The following is a 15346-nucleotide window of genomic DNA, read 5'->3' as shown; positions in this document are numbered from 1 at the left end:
TTTATAGATTCCTCTGTTCAATAGTTTAAACTCCATGACACTGCTTTGTTTATCCTCTCAGCTAGCATAGTATATTATTCCCCATCTGCTACAGAAAGAGCCCCAGTGCCCCACAAAGTTAACTAAGCCCCTCTTGTCTGAACAAGTTTTTCAGTCATGCATTCAAGTTTCTAATCTACCCCATCTTCCCTGGTTATGAGTGTGACAATATTATTTCTAAGCAAGCCATGCTCAATAGATCTCATCTTTTGTTCTTTTTTCCTTCAAATGCCTCAGATAAGATTTAATGGTCTGTTGCCTCAGAGGTAGGCGGTTTCAATATCAGTCCATCAGTAAGTATTTATTGAGTATTTGCTATGTGACCAGCAGTGTGCTATGGGCCGAGTTTATATCCAAAGCTGTAAAAAGCACGGTCCAAGGCACAGGAATTTCCCCAATCTCGGTGGAGATGTAGCACTAACATGTATTTGCTATGCACTCATTGCAATCCAGGAATTGTGCTAGAAACTAGGAATACAACATGAATTTTAAAAAGAAAGACATCTATCCTTATGGAGCTCATAGTCTAACAAGGGAAAAAGACACATGTTAAAAATTATTTACAGTTCAATCAAATATGTACAAAATGCTCTGGGAACACAGAGGAGTGAAAGGGATTAGTTCTGCCTCGGGTAATTGTGGAAAGCTTCACAGAGATGGTGATATTTAACATGGAGTTTAATAAATTAGTGTTAATTAAGCAGAGAATTAATAATAAAAGCTAATATTTATTGAGTACTTATGAGGTTTCAGGCACGGTTCTACATGCTTGAGAATTGACTCATTTAATTCTCACAGTAACCCTATCAGGTTCCCTGTTTTTCCCATTTTACTGATTAAGTAACTGATAAGCAGGTTAAATAACTTGCGCAAGGTCAAACAGCTAGGAAGACATCAAAACCAAGATGTGATTCTGAAGTCTGGCTCTAGAACCTGGCCCTTAAACACTGTCTTCTGTGTCTCTCACAAAAGAAAAAAAAAAAAGAAGGAAGGCGGTATTTCAAGCAAATCAGTGCGTTTGAAAAGTATAGTATCTATACATGTTGGGAATAAAATACAGCCATGGGACCTTAAATCCAATACACAATCCCTGAATCAACCAGGTAGTAGGGTCTGACTGGTAAACCCATTCCTTTTTTCAGTAGGAATTCATAGAAAGGACCAAACTGAGAGGCAATACTGAGTAAAATAATCCAGTTTTCTTGATCAGTCTTAGCATGATATAAAAGGGCAAAGGGATGTACTGATTAAGCTGCTGACAATGTCAGCTAGAGCATCAGTTGGTTATTCCCAGTGTTACACTGTGACTACGGGGTTCTTGAGAACCCAAAGTGTTCGCTAGCAACATGCTATCCAGCTTCTCCTTGCCCCCCTCAGAAGCTAAAAATAGCCTCAAAGGCCCTCAGTCCTATACCAGGGAGTGGTCTGAGGCCCTAAGGTCAACCTGGCTGGCATCCAGTTGATTTCCTTTTTAGCAACCCCACATTTCGACTTCCATTTCATAATGACACAGCATTTACCATATATATACATATATATATACGTATATATATATATATACGTATATATATATACGTATATATATATATATATCACCACATTATAGAGCTGCCAATTTTATGAAAGAAACAGAAATGAAAGGATTCTGAAGAAGAGGGTAGTCAGAAATAGTGCTGGAAGATTGAAGGAGAAGAATCGGAGATAAAGTAAGAAAAAGAGCTGGCCTCCTGCAGCAGGTATAAAGGTCTCCTTCTAAAAGGTGAACCAGGACTTTCCGAAGAAGCTCCTGACACGTTCCACAGGTTCACTTGTGCCAGAGAAAGGAAACCGAATAGGAGACAGTTTTGTCTCCTCACCGAGAACCAAAGCGACAGTGTGCACATTTGGCCCAGCTAAATGAGAAACGTGCTTTATTCCCAGGCAGCATATAACAGAGATTTGAGAGTCTGCCAAGACTTATAAAGTCCCCCGAATGCTTCCCACTTCTGTTGATATATATGAGAATGAATTCTCATTCTCCTTATGAAGCCAGGAATGTATCTCTAACGTCTTTGAATTTCTGGGTAGGAAAATGAATGGTTTAGGGGCACTAGCGATGTTTTCATCTCTTCTTCCTGCTGCTTCTAGTAAGAGATGGACTGCATCTCATAAGACTGGCAAGACAGTGTTGGCAGGAGACCAGTCAGCCTGATCGAGTGGTTTATTATTTCAATTGAATTGTGAGAGAAAGGAGAAAAGTACTCAGATAAAACTGTAAGACTGTATTAGATACTACAGAGCATAAAAGAGATGGCGCAGGAAGAGAAATAGTGGAGGACTATCCCAGCAATTGTCAGAAGATACCATAAAAATGGGATGGGGTAACATTAACCTTCTCGGTTGTCTCTATACCAACAAATAGCCGGTGGAAAATTATTGAACTGAACTTTAAGAGAAATGGACCTTATTTGGTAAATATCATCTCTTACATCTTATGGGGATGTTTTGCAATGTGCTTCCTGGGTGGAATATGACTATGGAAAGGTGTATCGTGTTTGGAATAAATAGGTCTAATTGAAGGGCTGGGGGAGGAGCAGTGTATGTCAAAAAGATATACACGTGCATTGAAATCCACAAACCTGAAAGTGAAGCATGGAGGAAGCAGCTGCAGGAGAGTGAAATGAAAGGAAAACAGAAATGTTATCCTGGGACTACATCAGAGACCTCATAACCAGATGGTTAATATGGACAGGCAAGATAGAGGAGCGATGTAAGCCTTTACAGACTTCAGATGAAAATCCCACTCCAGTAAAGGCAAAACATCTGAAAAATTATTGAATTGCCTTGTTGGAAATTTAATCCCACAGAAGAGAGAGAAGCCATGAGGGGTCTTGCTGCATTGGCTTATTTCTGGCTCCTTATAAAAATCCGTTTGGGGAAAGTGGCAGCTAAAAGAGTCTTGAAGGAAAGTAACCATCCCATATCATCCTAGAGTTCATTAGGCCACAGAGAGGAACTCAGCTTGGACATACATGTATGTCCCACCTTTAGTACATCCCATTTCAGGAAGTTCAGACAAAACAATAGAAAACAATCCCACAGTCGGTGACTCTAACTTGAGGATGGATCAAGAAGAATGAGAAGCTGTCAAATAGAAAGTTGACGACATAATCACTCAGTTTCCCAACGAGTAAGAAAAGAGTCAAGCATTTAGATAATTCAATAGCGAATGGTCGTATGAGAAAATAAAGATCACATTACCAATGATGATCATAAAACAGTGGCATCAAGGATTAAGGATGTTTCAGAAGTACCAAAGCCTCAAATTATCTGAATTTCAAAAAAAGTATTAGGAAAAAAGAAAATGTATTTGGTCTATTAAAAGTTTTTGAGAAAGGAAAAGAAAATACACCCACTACTTAGAGCAGATGGTATACTGTTAACTTACAATTAGTGAGAAGTGTTCAATTCCTATTATCTTTCTAGCATCCCCATAGAGAATGCTCTTAGAACTGAAAAGGTAGGGAAAATATATTTGAGAGGTGAAGCCCAAGATAGGAAAGGATATAGTAAAAGCACATCACATTAGCTTCATGGAATTTAAACCCAAAATGTCTGGCATGAACTTGCTACTTTAAAGCCTGAGCTACCTACATAAAAAGAATACAGTGATTAGAGTACCCTTCTGTACTAAGCCAACCATGGTTACACCCAAGCCTCACTATCTGTCTCTCCCACTCACGAGCCCCTCCCACTCCTTCTTTGCCCCATTTCAGTTCCCGGATTCTCGCTTGCTTCTGTCTCATCTCTCGATTACTTTTTTCACTCACCTTCCCCACCAATCTACAACTTTATTTCCAAGCTTATGCTCTGTCTCTGACCTCCCATCTCAGCATATTCATGCTAAGCCCTCAGTTATCAGAGTTCTGCTGAATATAAACTCAAGATTTCCTTTTCTCACTGTACAGACCCCCTCCCTGCTTCCCAGCTCAGAGGGTATCAAAAATAAATTGCATGCTCTATGTTTGAAAGTATCTTTGTATGATATTGCTGTATCACACTGCTGAAAAATAAATGTTGCCTCAGGTTCTTTAGAAAAGGAAAAGGTGGATGTGGTAGGGAAAAGGTAGAAGTAGACGAGAATGCTGGAGGTCTGACTCCAGTGAAAGTCTCCAAAGATCATTAAACTTTCAACTTGAGAGAGTTAGTAAAGAAAGAAGTTATTAAGAATCAGCATAAATTCATTGAGAATGTACCATACCATCTCATTTCCTATTTCTCCTATAAAGGAGAAGCTTTATTAGGCAAGTAGTGTGAACTTGGAGTAAAAGATAAGAACCTGTGACATTGGTTATGGTACAGATAAGGATAAGATGATTAAACAGCTACACCCAAATAATTTAAATATTGGATCCCTTTCAGACTGAAGCCATAGGATTGTCCACAACACTGTTGTCCTGGTCCTGGCCTTTGAATGGCACTCTTGACAGGTTTGGAGAAAGTATGTTAATCAGATGTGTAGAAGACTTAAAGCTAGGAAAAACAGTTAACAGGCCAGATAACAATCGCAACTTGAAAGTACTTCAATCACCAATAAAAACTAGGGGAAAACTAACAGATTTATGCCAAGCATAATAAATTGAGGATGATACAGCAAGGATAGGATTGGGGGCCTCTAGTTCCTCCCCCTTTGGTCCTAAAATTTATATCAAACAGAAATATTGACTGATTTAGGCTTTTTTAAATGTTTATTTATTTATTTTGAGACAGTATGTGAGTAGGAGAGGGGCAGGCAGAGAGAGAGTGTGAGAGGGAATCCCAAGCAGTCTCTGCACTGTCAATGCGGAGCCCGACTCGGGGAAATCAAGAGTCAAACTCCTAACCGACTGAGCCACCCAGGCACCCCCAGACTGATCCAGTTTTTAAAAATACTTTTGATGATCCCAAAGAAATAATTAACTGACAAAGACGTGATTCTGGAATTCTATAATCCTTCACAATGTTAATTTTGGGAACACTTAATTTAAATCAAACGTGTCATCTATACTTTAAAGAATTTGGCATCACTTTCTCCGTATGCATATTCACACATAAACATTTCCACTAATCAGGGATGGCTATAGCAGATTGCTTGACCTTTGTATATGCATACCCTGCTTGGAATAATGAATGTAGGTGTGTGTCCAGGGAGGAGTAGAACAGCCATATGTCCTTTACTGATTATATGTGTCTTTCAGTGAACTCCAAATTCCAGATGTGTATTCAAAGATACTCATAAGCTGGCAGTACTAAATGGAAGCTTTGGGTTTTAAACAATGTCCACATTTTCAGGCACATGGTATGGTAATTCATTTTCTTTGTTATTCTTTCCAAAATAATTTATGATAGTTATCATTGTTCTAACCTCTTCCAGATTAAAAAACTATATACAATGTCTTAAGAACTATGAAGACTACATAACACCATGTGCTGATAAAATTTAGAGGCTCCAAGGACCTTATTTTATTTAGTTTTACATTAAGCATAAGGTTTTAATAAATCACAACAGCAAATCTCCAATGTAGAGAAGAAGGTATATTTACTATACACAGAATGTGAACTTGCCTCTTAAAATAAAATCTTTTAAAATATACATTGTTTCTTTTGAATAAGCTTTCAAGGTTTTGATGACTGTCTAGGGAATTTCCTGTTTAATCATTGTTTGAATATTTTTTGGTGATTTCAGTCAAGCTGTGATCTGATTCAATGAAACAAAGAAATTTTTGATTTATTTCCTAGATTGAAAAAATTATTTTCTATCACATGTAAATAGCTTTATAGCTGGCGAGTGACCTTATGTACTTACTACCTTAAAACATTATTAGAAAATATTCAACATGTCCAGATACTTTGACTATGATTATTTTGCATTTAAAGAAGTGCTCAGGGGCACCTGGGTGGCCAGTAGCTTAAGTGTCCAACTTTGGCTCAGGTCATGATCTCACGGTTGGTGGGTTCGAACCCCACATTGGGCTCTGTGCTAACAGATCAGAGCCTGGAGCCTGCTTCTGATTCTGTGTCTCCCTCTCTCTGTCCCCCTCCTCCACTTGCACTGTGTCTCTCTCACAAAAATAAATAGACATTTAAAAAAATACTTTTTTAAAATAAGTGCTCAAATCTATTTTGATTCTCATGCTAATAAAAATGTTTAGTAAATCAACAAGTATCTATTAACCCATACAACTATGTGCCTAATATTACACTGTATATTTAGCACATAAATAAATGAAAGCTATATTTATTTTAACAGATATTTGAGTACCCATTATGTTTCAGTGATCTGCAGGAGCAAGATATGCCACAGGAGACACAAAGATGAATTAAAGCCTGCTAAGAGATTGCATATAGGAAGCTAAATATAGAAAATATCTACAACATGAAGTAGAATTTGCTAAATAGAGGAATAGCGGATGAGTCAGCATAGCAGTGCTTGTGACCATAGAATTTGAAGTCATGCAGCACTGTTCTGAATCCCTGCTTCATTATTTACTTAATTTTGTACCTTAAATCTGATTCACTGCATCACGTATAAAATGTGTTGAGGTTTAAATGAGACAGTGCTTTAAAATCATGGCATTGGTAGGGGCGCCTGGGTGGCTCAGTCAGTTAAGCGGCCGACTTTGGCTCAGGTCATGATCTCACGGTCCGTGAGTTCGAGCCCCGCGTTGGGCTCTGTGCTGACAGCTCAGAGCCTGGAGCCTGTTTCAGATTCTGTGTCTCCCTCTCTCTGACCCTCCCCCATTCATGCTCTGTCTCTGTCTCAAAAATAAATAAATGTTAAAAAAAAAATCATGGCATTGGTCTGATACATAGAAAGAACTCAAAAGTTGTCTGCTATCATTGGTCCCGTATAATAGATAAAATGCTATAGGTCACTAGGGGAAATATAAAGATGGGGAGGGGAGAAAGAGAGGTCAGGGGGAAAGGAGGAGATGAAGGAAAAAGAGGAAGAGACAAAGAGATTACATCTTCAATTTGGTTGGGAAAGGCAAAAGAAAGATTGAGGAAATCTTCATGAAGTAGTGGCATGTCAGATGTCTTTGGAGGATGGATAGGAGTTTTCAAAATGGAGATGAGAAGGAAGGGTATCCTAGACAGATACCCTCAACATAAAATTAGGTTCCAGAGGAGTCCATTGACAGGTGTGTTCAGTGTAGCTGAAACACGTGGTATTTGGAAGCGATAAATAAGACCAAAAAAGACATTGTTAGAAAGCCTTAAATGCCAGACTTAAATGTGAGACTGTATTTAACATAACAGATTTTTGAGTAAGGTAGTGAGAAATTGAGTCCATGCTGTACAGCCTGGATTAAGATGACAACATTGCATAGGGTGGAATGGCAACGGAAGACTATGAGCATGAGACTCATCACATAAGCTCTTAACTGCATTAGAGGTAACAGGAAACTAATGAGCAATGGTTCCAGATTGTAGCCGACTTGGAAAGAAGATTCAAAAGATATTGCAGATCCAGAACTCACAAGACTTGACCACAGATGAGATGCTGGAGGAAGGAGAAGTTGGAGTAGATCGCACCCTCAAATTTCAAGCCTCCGTGATTGGGAAAATCCTACCACTGTTGACAAAATGAAGGAAGTCACGGGGCGCCTATATGGCTCAGTTGGTTGAGTGTCCGACTTCGGCCCAGGTCATGATCTCACGGTTTGTGAGTTCGAGCGCCACGTCGGGCTCTGTGCTGACAGCTCAGAGCCTGGAGCCTGCTTCAGATTCTGTGTCTCCCTCTCTCTCTGCCCCTCCCCCACTCATGCTCTGTCTCTCTTTCTCTGTCAAAAATAAACATTAAAAAATTTGTTTTTTTTAAATGAAGGAAGTCAGAAGGAAGACCCAGTTTTGCAGTGTTGATGATAAGTTTAGTGAGTGGAGAATCTGTGTTACCAATTTCTAGTAACAATGCCTGTCATGAAGCTGATAAATGTAGATCTTGAGTTTGTGAGAGTGATTCTGAATAGAGATATTGATTTGGACATCAAGTGCCCACCTACAGACAGACTGCAGTACAGTTGAAATTATATCTTCAACACATTGAAAAGAAAATAGTGAAGAGTCTTGTAAATTTTCTATCATCTTACTCCTAGAGAGATGAACAAATGAAGTACATATTATAATGTAAACCTTGTTTCGGTTTGAAAACTCCAAGTCATGTGCATATTGTCATTTAGAGCTTGAAATGGAGAAAAAAGTAAAATGAGGGTAACCAGGGTCATAAAGAGAAGAACAGAAAATAAAATGCCAAAGAGAATATAGGAAGATTGCTTTAAGAGTCAGACCTCCTTGAATGTGGACCTTGAATTCGAACAAAATATTCTCTTGGTAAAAAGTTAAAGACAAAAGCAGAAAATGTTAACAGCATACTAATTTGACAAACATTGTTACATCCTTCTGTTTTTGTTTTATGAAAGAAAGTATTTCTTATTGTTGATGAAACATCTTCTGTGCTTCACATATTAAGCACACTTCCAATTAATATGAAGAACAAAACAATGTGTAACCACATGAAAAATCGTCAGCGGTGAATGAAGAAAATCCTAGTTCTTTAAAAGTAAAAGAGCAGCATCTTATTTAGCTATTAGATGCATCTAATTAATTAACATAAATTAGAATTTTTAAATAATGAAATATACTCTTCAAGACATGACAGGTAGGTATGCTATCAAAGCACTTTTCTAAATGAAAATCTGGAATCCAAATGCAGTGATACAAATGCATAGCATTCACATTTTTATTCCCCTCATTCCTACCAATCTAAAGTTTTCTAGTTTAAGTGTGTTACCCTGTTGCGCTTTTTATTACTTCTGCATCCTTCAAAGTTCAAAATTGGAAAAAGGTAAGCTACAACCACTGAAAAGGGTGTCATTTCTTCTGTCCGCAGAAACACTGTTTTAGATCATCTGGTAGAAATCCTATGGAAAGCAGCCAATTAGGTCTTGTGTTTCTAAGCTGGATACACACACACACACACACACACACACACACACACACATTTTGCCTATCTTTCAGAAGACAAAAATTTTTAAGCTACCATTATGAAAAGCATTAACTACAAGAACTATACTACTGAAAGCCTCCTAAGTTACATAATGCAACATTATATATTAAAAAAAAAAAAAAACTGGGGCATCTGGTGGCTCAGTTGGTTAAGCATCTGATCTTGGCTCAGGTCATGATCTCACGGTTTGTGAGTTCGAGCCCTGTGTCGGGCTCTGGGCTGACAGCTCAGAGCCTGGAGCCTGCTTCAGATTCTGTGTCTCCCTCTCTCTCTGCCTCTCCCCTGCTCATGTTCTGTCTCTCTCAAAAATAAAATAAACATTAAAAAAAACCAACAACAGAGAACTCTGGACTGATAGTAATTATTACATGGCAATGTTTTACAATAAACACTGTAAGTAATTCAGTGCCTATGTTTTAGGATGTAATTGGAAAAGCACTGCAGTACCTTGGAACTTTTGGGGAACTGAGCCACCTCGAGCAAGTTGTGGCCATGATCGATGAAGAAATGTGTATCAACTGTGGCAAATGCTACATGACCTGTAATGACTCTGGCTACCAGGTAAGAATTCTACTGTAATTAGGATGCTGTGAGGCATGTTTCTTCTGGTTTTTTAGCGGAAAGCATCTTCTGTTGCTAGGTGTGCAATTCAGACCAGACGTGCCCGATACTGTTCCTCAGCAATGGTATGTCTGTCCCCTCGCCCTCTGGGCATAGTAATTTTTTTCAAAGGAAAGCCATAACTTATACTAACTGTGCCACCATTCAATGTACAGTGTTTTTTTTAAAATATTTTATTACCCATAAAACTGGATGGAAAAATCTAACCCAAAGAGAAATCCACACAATCACGCACATTAGGAAGCATTGTGCTTTAATACAGAGGGAAGGGAAAGGAATTACCATTTATTGCCATCACCCTGAAAGGACTTGATTCTTTCTACCAAAAGAGAATTCTCTTCTGTCCAGTATTGACTGGGCTTCTACTACCGTAAGAAAGAAAGAGCACTTTCCCATCAGGCCAGGCGTTGGGACTGGGAATTCCTTTGTGGCTGGAGAAGCCAGCAAGTTGTATTCTTATCACTTGCGGTAGCCATGGATTCATCCCAGTTCCTCACCCTTCATCTGAGAAGCTGCCAGGGGGTGACACAGGAAAAGTAGGGATTCAGCTGTCTTCAGTCTCACAACTACAGAATAATATTGTTTTCATTACGCTTTTCAAGCTATGAAGAAGTAAAGTAAAATAATACATTTAAAGATGATTAATGGAATTTTGAAGATAGATAAAATGGACTATTTTTAAAAATTGAAGTTTATTAAACTTCTCAGCCTGGAGGAAGATCCCATGTTGCTCGTGGTGGGATTGTGCATATTCTTCTGACCACCTAATTAAGAGATATAACAGACATATTGAAATTTTTAAAAAATCTTCCTCTTTAATTTGACATTAGCTCTATGCCAAATTTTTACTCAACATATCACTTTTTTTAATATAGCTGAAAGGTGTCTCTAACAGTTATTTTGGAAATGCTAATCCTATCACACTGACTTTCATCTTGGCTTTCCTCTAATTAACCAATCAGAGATGAGTTAATAAGGCCTGTCACCAAAATCATAGCAGTTCTCTAGTATCTCCATTCTTAGAAGTTACAGGGGCACGTGGGTGGCTTAGGTAAGTGTCTGACTCTTGATTTCAGCTCAGGTCACTATTTCACGGTTAGTGGGTTTGAGCCCCGAGTTGGGCTCAATGCTGATAGTGCAGGGCCTGCTTGGGATTCTCTCTCTCTCCCTCTCTCTCTGCCCCTCCCCTGTTCATGCTCTCTCTGTCTCTCTCTCTCTCTCTCTCTCTGTCTGTGTCTCTCTCTCAAAAAAAAATAAATGAACTTTAAAAAAATTTAAAAAGAAAAGAAGTTATGACTCCTACCGTAAAATTCTAGCCTTGGTCCAATGTCAAAAATAAAACCACCCCCCCCCCAAACCCTTATTAATGAGAAAAAAATCACAGTTTTGCTTTAAAAAGTTTTTTAAGTACTCCTTTGACTCTTCTGTCTCAAGAAGATTTTAAAAAAAAAACAGAAAAAGTCTTCAACTGATTATAAAGTTTTATGTCTGCAAATTTTAAGTATGAAATTTTTAAGATAAGCATTATTTTATTTTCAATTGCTTCTTGAGTTTCTATTTATAAAAGGGTACATAAGGAGGAGAAATAGTTTTTACTCATTCACACAGTCATCCAAGATGTTGTTTTATTTTTAAAAATGACAACAATTTATGTGAACAAAGTTTCTTATGGTTTGTCACTTCTTCAGATATAATATGGTTGTTTCCTTAAAGATCAGCTTTTTTTTTTTTATATTAAGCAGTCTGACATAATTTACTCTAATGAAACCATTTGTCTTTTATGTGCATAAAAGAGGAAATAATTACAGTTACAAGTAGCTTCAATTGGGGGAAGGAAATTTTTTTTTTAACAAAAAAAAAGTTATTTTGAATTGGATGATAACACGTTTTATATGAAACAGGACAAAAGTCAGAATCAAGGAATTGTTTACTTGGAAATCCTCAAACCTCAAAACTGGCTCTTAAGCTAACTTTTTTTTTAACTCCTATTTTCTTCTAAAAACTACATGCATAATTTGAAATCCAAACAAATACATTCATTGCTCCATCTGACAGTGACCGTTTTTCCCTGTCGAGAGCGAGGAGCATGAGGAGAGAAAGCACCCCACCGTCCTCAGGTAGCAGACACCCCATCCTGATAGGACTGGAAGGACCCGAGCTCTGCTCAGAACAAAGGAAACTAGAGACTTACTGGTATGAAATAGTTCCCTCACGCAACACAAGAAAAATGTCTCCAAGGAATTTTAAACAATGTATTTCTAATTTAAAAGGATTTCTTTTCTATTGTGCCGTTGCTGTTGTTGTTGTTGTTGTTGTTGTTGTTGTTGTTGTTGTTTTCCCTCTGGCACCTCAACTGTTGCTATAGTTGCACGCAGTGCTGGGCGTCGTTGTCTCCAAGCTCCGCTCTACTGCGGTGGAGAAAAACGTTGATGCCAAAAGGGGGGCGTTCTTGACCTTTTTGGTCAGTGACAGCAATACTCTTTATTTCCATTTGCAGGCTATACAGTTTGATCCTGAAACCCACCTGCCCACCATTACTGACTCCTGTACGGGCTGTACCCTGTGTCTCAGCGTCTGCCCTATTATCGACTGCATCAAAATGGTTTCCAGGACAACACCTTATGAACCAAAGAGAGGCTTGCCCTTAGCTGTGAATAATCTGGTGTGTTAAGGTGATTTGTGAAACAGTTGCTGGGAACTTTGAGGTCACCTAGTATGCTGATCTTTTTAACTGTGATCATTATGTTCAGCTCTTTCTAAATTGAAACAAGTACATAATTTCAAAAAAAAAAATTTCTGAGTGAATAATGTAATTTCTAAATAAATTTCCAAATTTTGAAAAATGTCTACTGCCAGTGGCCATGCAATTAATGGCCATAAAATGGAATAATTCTCCTGTGAGAATACTTGCTAAATAACTGCATAGCATTTAATTGGACATTCACCATCAGTTGTCCATTTTGAAAAATAGTAACTTTTTTGTGGCAATTAATGCAGTATTTCCAAATAGCCTGGTGCTGTGCTCTGTCTTTGATTTCTAATTGTAAGTGAAATTAAGTATTTTAGAACAAAGTACCATTTAACTTACAAGAAAATGTTTCCAAGGAAACATTTTATAATTAAAAATTACATTTAATTTTAACCCTGTTTCTAAGCAAATGTAATTAGCTCCATAAAGCACAAATGAAGAAAGTCAAATGATTATTTACCGTGGCAGGAGAAGAAAGCCAAAGAGGATTTGCAAAACTTTTTTAAGTCCCCTTTGTTAAAAATAGCTTCTTTGTGGGGGGCTAGAACCTCAAAGTGATAGTATTTAGTAATCATTCAAATCACTCTGCTAGTCACCATTCAAGCCTGAGGTGGGTGTTCAAACTCTACCAATGAATCAACATGATATTCTTCTTTAAATATTTAAACTATGTTCCTAACAAAACAAGATATTAGGATGGAATTCTGGTTAAAGCTACTCTTTTGCTGTGCACAGATCTGCTCTGTCTGCTTCTAATAGTAGCCTTCATGATTATAGCAATTAATGTTTGAACAAAGACCAAATTATACAGCAGTGGGCCATGTGCTTCATTATTCAAGAGTGAAAAATATAGTATTGGTAATATATATTAAGTGGGCAAAGCCTATTTGACTACTCTCTATTTTAGTGTTTAATTTTTTAAAAGGTAATCAAATAAAAAGAAATATATATTTTCTGTTATTGCCAATATTTTTGTATTTCTCTATTTTCATAATCAACAAATAGCATCATATAAATTCATTTATCTCTTTTTTGTGGTATATTTCAATATGAATCCATAAGTAACATATCTTTAAGTAACAATCTGTGGTATATTTCTATGGAAAATGTAAGACCTAGAAAAATAAACGTTTGATTATGCACTTTTAGAAATGCACATTTACCACAAAATCTACATGATTGAGTAATATCAAATAAAATATCATAAAGCATCTTAAACAACATGGTCTTTTGCTGCCTCATTTGCAAGTACAACATCATGTCAACTATTTAGATTTTGAGGTGAAGTTTTTGATTAATCCTACAGTGAATTCCATCCAAGTGTGTATATAATGCTAGTTCAAAGCTAATGAGGGTAATGACAGTACAGTTATTTAAGTGTTTCATTTCCAGTCCTCTTGATCCAGGTTTTCCTACTGAGTTTAATTCCACTCTGCCAAAAGGCATCTTTCACTGGGCACAGGTCAGGGTTCTTGCAGTGGTTCATGGGCAGAGATAAATGAGAAATGGCAACCTAGCATCTTCACTGTAACAAAAATCAGTGTCACTTAATAGTATCCCTTAGTTGGATGTGAAATATTAAAGACTTATATCAATGGACTCCCTTTTATGGTCCTGTCATGGTGGGGCCATCTTACCTTTTGGACTTGGTCACAGCTTAGTGAAGGGTTCAACTTGTCCAGGAAATAAATTTACTGGGGCTATGTGGATGCCATCATAATGTATTACCCCCACCTCAATCTGATGAGAGCTTTTTGCTCTGGGAGTTTTATGAAAGTCCATTCCATGCATATATGCCTGAGTCCTCTTCAAGACACTGACTGCCAGGCAGAAATTCCCTTAATAGAGATTAAAGAAAAAAGTATTTTATGACTTTAGCCTCCTCCTCTGAGAAAGAATGAACGTGGCACTATAGCTCTTTTCTTGAACCGCTTTGGGGGACTGCACATGACCAGGCCTTTGAGCTAGGCCATGGCAATGTATGATTTTACACTGGTATGTTCCCCATACACATTTCTGTTCTGTCCCCTTTCTACTGTACACCAAGAAGTATGTCTTATCCATGCTGTTTATAAGATGTGTAATTTATATAGACTGTTTATAAGACATGTAGACAATTGCAGAGAGACTCCAGAGCAGAGGAAGAATGAAAGTCATGTCATCCCATCCAGCAAGAGACCTCAAGCCCTTGGCCCTGACACACATGTTCTCATGACACCAGACCTTCAGACGTGAGTGAAGACATAGGATTAGACTAAGGAGACTGATTCTGAGTGTTTCCTATATCTAAGAAATTGTACTAAATGATCTAAATATGTGATAGTTAATTTTATCTTGGCTGGTACCCAGTACCCAGATACTTGGTCAAGCATTATTCTGGATGTTTCTATGAGGTGTTTTTGGATGAGGTTTACAACATTTAAATTGGTAGACTCTGAGCTAAGCAGATTGCTCTCCGTAATGTAGGTGGGCTTCATTCAAGCAGTTGAAGGCCCAAATAAACAAAAGGTTGGTTCCACCCCACCTCCCCAGCAAGAGGGAATCATCCAGTGTTTGGGCTTTGGACATCCTTTGCAATATCAACTCTTCCTGGTTTTATAGCAAACTGTCTTTGGATTTGAACTATAATTCCTGAATCTCCAGCTGGCCAGTCTCTTCTATCAGATTTTGGACTCATTAAGCCTCCACAATCACTTAAGCCAATTCCTTAAAGTAAATCTCTTTATACACACACACACACACACACACACCCTGTATTGGCTTTGTTTCTCTAAAGAACCCTCATTAATACAACATATGTTATCTTATTTGAATTTTAAAATGATCAAAGGTAGGTTCTATTGTGTTTTTTTTCTTATTTAACAAATGAGGACATGGATGCTTAAGGAGTCTAAGGAACATGTTACGGGTCA

General features: G+C 37.8%; 1 protein-coding gene across 1 annotated transcript in view; it reads left to right on the top strand.

Annotated features, from left to right (window-relative positions):
* The window catches only part of DPYD (dihydropyrimidine dehydrogenase), an 858821-nt gene extending 845165 nt beyond the window's left edge, over positions 1–13656 (top strand). Inside the window, exons 22-23 of the mRNA XM_042952991.1 lie at positions 9485–9625; positions 12183–13656. Coding sequence (XP_042808925.1) covers positions 9485–9625; positions 12183–12356 — 315 coding nt within the window. The 3' untranslated portion in view covers positions 12357–13656. The remainder of the gene's footprint in view (positions 1–9484; positions 9626–12182) is intronic.
* Positions 13657–15346: the final 1690 nt, after the last annotated feature.

The sequence above is a fragment of the Panthera leo genome, chromosome C1 (assembly GCF_018350215.1).
Source record: "Panthera leo isolate Ple1 chromosome C1, P.leo_Ple1_pat1.1, whole genome shotgun sequence".
In the NCBI taxonomy this organism is placed as follows: domain Eukaryota; kingdom Metazoa; phylum Chordata; class Mammalia; order Carnivora; family Felidae; genus Panthera; species Panthera leo.
This window is presented reverse-complemented; position numbering and strand designations above follow the sequence as displayed.